The sequence below is a fragment of the Anthonomus grandis genome, chromosome 14 (genome assembly GCF_022605725.1).
Source record: "Anthonomus grandis grandis chromosome 14, icAntGran1.3, whole genome shotgun sequence".
Taxonomy (NCBI): domain Eukaryota; kingdom Metazoa; phylum Arthropoda; class Insecta; order Coleoptera; family Curculionidae; genus Anthonomus; species Anthonomus grandis.
In genome coordinates, this window is record NC_065559.1 from 4,835,547 (window position 1) to 4,839,566 (window position 4,020).

Here is a 4,020-nt window from a genome sequence, read left to right on the forward strand (position 1 = left end):
AAAAATTATGGTTATAATGTGTTAAAAAGGTTGGAGAAAGGGGGGGCCCAATATGTTTTATGGCCTAGGGCCCACCTGCCTCAAAAATAGGCACTGGTAAGTAGCCTACTTGACTTCCGGTCGCGTCACATAATATTCACGAGTGAATTTATGTTAAAGATTTACAGCAATATTTAATATTATCAACGTTTTCCTCTAGTATTGCCAATATTAGGAAATTTTTTCTTCCTTAGGGAACTATATGTTTTTAATTACTCGAGTCTTTTTATTTTTCTCGTTGTTAATTTCTCGGTTCTCTGCATGAAGTTCCCAGGAACAGGAATTAAGAAAAAAACATTAATTAGTAAAATCCATTAACAAACTAAAATGCTTGATTAAACTGCGTTAAAGTTTAATGAAAAACTTTTTGGCACTGTATCTGTCAACTGCCACCTGAAGAGTTTTATTAGGCGGCGTAGACATGCGTTGTTGTCGCATTTTCGACGTCCAAACCCTATCTAACGTCCGCAAATTTTCCAATAGTGTTTGCAACATTGTGCACAGATAGCACTTTGAATTAGAAGCCAGAAGGCTCTAAGAAATATCTCCAATGCTTCACTTCCGCGTCATCCTTCACCCAGTCAACACGTGGTCGTTCTATTCCTTTCCTATCCTTCGGATTCCTTTCCTACCCCTTGCCGTTGGATATAACGTGCCTTTAAGAAGTAAATTTAGTGAAAGTATCAAGCCCACTTCCGCGTCATCCTGCACCCAGTCAACACGTGGTCGTTCTTTCCTTTCCTATCCTTTGGAACCCTTCCTAGACCCTTTCCTGCCCTTGCCCTTTGCCAGTGGTAGCTGAACCTATTCACGCCGGTAGCCAGGCCGGATGATGCCGGATGCATCGTAGGAAAGGCTTTACCGTGCATTTCAGTATTAAAAATTGTGAAAATATCGATTCGGGGAACAGGGTACATACCCGACAGTTTTCCCGAATCTCCAAATCGTGCTGGCAGATTGCCTCGTAGCAGAAGCCATTAAAACCACAAACCATCTCCAATGCTTGCCCCATGAATCGCGCTGTAGCCGATCTACTGGGTTCAGCTTATTTCCGCACACGCTCTTTCTCTGTCTCGTTTCTCTTTCACTCTCCTTACTGCTATCCTATCTGTCCAGACATTACCCACTACGCTAGTTCGATAATTGGGAGGGTAGCGACCTTTCCATACAGGATTTGGCCTAGCCACCATAAGCAAGATATCTATCCTTCCTCCAATGATTAAAAATAAATTATTTAAAAATAAAAATCATTTTGAACGCCAAATGAATTTATTTCCTCTCTACTAAAAATACATATCCATTGCCCATCGAACTAAATACTGGTAAAAACCACAAATACCACTTATTGCCGAATACTTCGATAAAATTGCCGCGTACTCCTAAGTCGAAACACATATCTTCATCCAGAAAATCTGGCGGGTACATGTTCTCCAGCGTTGTCTCGTTTCTACCGGTTAGGTATAGGTGGTAGCAGAGAAAGAACAAAGATACTACTCCCATTATCACTGCTAAGCCAAATCTAGAAAATAAGAATTGAATTTTTATTACTCGAGCACTTATTAGGAATTATGGTGTAAAAATGTATCTTACCCGTATAGAGTTTATAGGTTAAAGATGTTATAAGTAATGAGTCTATACATATGTATATGGGTTAACCAACGACGCATTTTTTTAAATTTATATAAATACACAAAATTATAGAAGAGATATAATAAAAAATGTTACCCAACACACACTGGAATTGCCTGTTTAACATTTTTCATTTGGTCCACCAAAGCAGTTTGAATAATTAAACTGATACTAGTTCCGGCAAAGAAAAAGCAGTACAAAACTGTGTAAAAAATAAGGAGTATGAAGCTCTTGTAATTCCTGTAGCCTATGCAATTATTTAACCAGGGACAGTGGTGATCCATTCTTAAGAAGCATTTGTCGCACGTCGAACAGTGGTGACTCCTATCGGGTTTTATATGCATACATATTGAACAAAATCTGCAAATTCTTCTATAAATTTTTTTTTCGATATTTTTATATTTATAAATACCTTATCCTTCCCGTAGTAGTACATGTCTGAACCAGCAAATTATGTTTTTCACAAAGATTTTCGAGCATAATGTCCTTTTCGTCCGACGTCCTGGCTCTTATTAACTCGATATTTTCTTCCCTCGATATTTTATATTCTTTGGGCACGGTGCCCACTGATGAACAATACGTACTAAAGAAGGACCATAGAATCATTAATGCGAAACAGGTTGAGAAACATATAAAGACTGTTTGAAGTATTACGAGTTTGACGAATGTGAGGCAGAAAAAGTAGATGTATATAACGTACGAGGCACCAAGAAGGACTAGCAGGAATAGCGATGGTAAGAAATTAAAACAAGCATTTGACATTTATTTACATGTCAACGGACTGGCAATACATGTCTGTGTAACTTAACCGTATTCAAGAAATCACGTTCGGTTTCATAATTTTTTTTGGAATAGTCTGAAAGGTATTATGATTATTTGAATAGGTTCAATTGGTCCTCCATTTGTAAATCTCTAAGCAAAGGAACTCCACCATATTTTTAAATAAACTTCTTTGCCACCAGCGTCTGGTCTTGATTTTCTTTTTTTTTTAAATTGTTTTACTAAAAAATAGGCTGCACAAGCAATTATTAGATCACTTTCTTCATGCTTTCCAGAGATGACATTTTTCTTTAATTTATGTAAATTTCTAATGACAAAAAGGGAGATTCTAGATTTAAATTTTTTTTTTATTATTTCGAACACTCAACGAACTCGGCTGAACTGAACACAGGACTGAAACTCTATGAACTCATCTTTAGTGTGGACAGCTTGCGAACTCTTTATTACCCACCTTAAGTAATTGTATGAAAAAATCTTTTCAACTTGTGTTGAAAACATCTTTACAATCCGGCGACCTTGTTATTAGTTTAATTCTCTCGAATAAAATTCAATGCTGAAAAATCACAAATTTATAACAAAAAATGTTTGGTCTAAATGCATGACACATAGTAACATTATAAACGGTTTTAAGGCTACTGGTCTGTTTCCATTAAATCCCGAGGCAATTCCAGAAACAGCATTTGCTCCTTCAATTTTCTCAGACGTACCGGCACTGGATGATACCAACAAAGAAAATAGGCGTCCACCTGAATCTCCTCAACCTGGTCCGTCTGGAATGGCATCCAACAAGTCTGGCAAATTTTCCTATTCCAATGTTTACTCTTCTGACTCGGATTCGACTGATGACCGAGGGACATGGTCTTGCTGAATTAAAGAGACGAACAACAAAAGTCACTTCTTTTAATGAGCTTTTGCCCACACCAGTAAAAACTAATGAAAAATCTAAAAAAAAATCGAAAAAAAGCTCTAAACTACAAAGGAACTCCAGTCACTAGAGATCTTTTTACCGAGGAGAACAAAAGTCGTGCCAAATTGAAAAAAGATATTGAAAGCTCCAGGGAAAAGTTAAGTACCGAATGGTATTGCCATGGATGTGAGGAAGACAGGCAGGCCGATATGAGGCAGTGCAGCAAATGTCTTAAATGGTACCATGAGGAATGTGTTGGCTTAACAGTCAATGACATGGATGATTTTGAGTGTTCCGATGGCTGCTAAACTTCGCCCAATTAACGAGTTGTGACATTTTTATGTATAGGCTTTATTAAACCTCCATAAGGCCGATTTGCGTTATTTTTCTTAATATTTATTTTTTGTTTTCTAGTTTTTTTAAAGATTATTTTTTTAAGTTTGTTAAAATTAATATAAACCTTATAAGCACTTTGGTGTATTAAACTAAATATTAACATTACAGTCTTTCACTTTATTCAATTTTTTTCTTAGCTAGGCCTTATTCCCCTTAAGTACCTTATTTACCACATATTTGCTCTTTTATTTTTCATACCCTACCCCCCATATAAGACCTAAAGGTAAATCGCATCGGTACCGGTCCGTTTCTATGACATGTTTTGTCAA

At 36.8% G+C, this 4,020-nt stretch overlaps 1 protein-coding gene across 1 annotated transcript; it reads right to left on the minus strand.

Moving 5' to 3' along the window:
* Nucleotides 1–1,289: 1,289 nt before the first annotated feature.
* On the minus strand, nt 1,290–2,459 carry LOC126744557 (palmitoyltransferase ZDHHC20-A-like). Its single transcript, XM_050452013.1, has 3 exons — nt 2,081–2,459; nt 1,765–2,028; nt 1,290–1,558 (listed from the first exon to the last, which is right to left on the minus strand). Exons 1-3 carry the CDS (start codon nt 2,428–2,430, stop codon nt 1,309–1,311), a joined length of 864 nt encoding a protein of 287 aa, XP_050307970.1. The 5' UTR covers nt 2,431–2,459; the 3' UTR covers nt 1,290–1,308.
* Nucleotides 2,460–4,020: the final 1,561 nt, after the last annotated feature.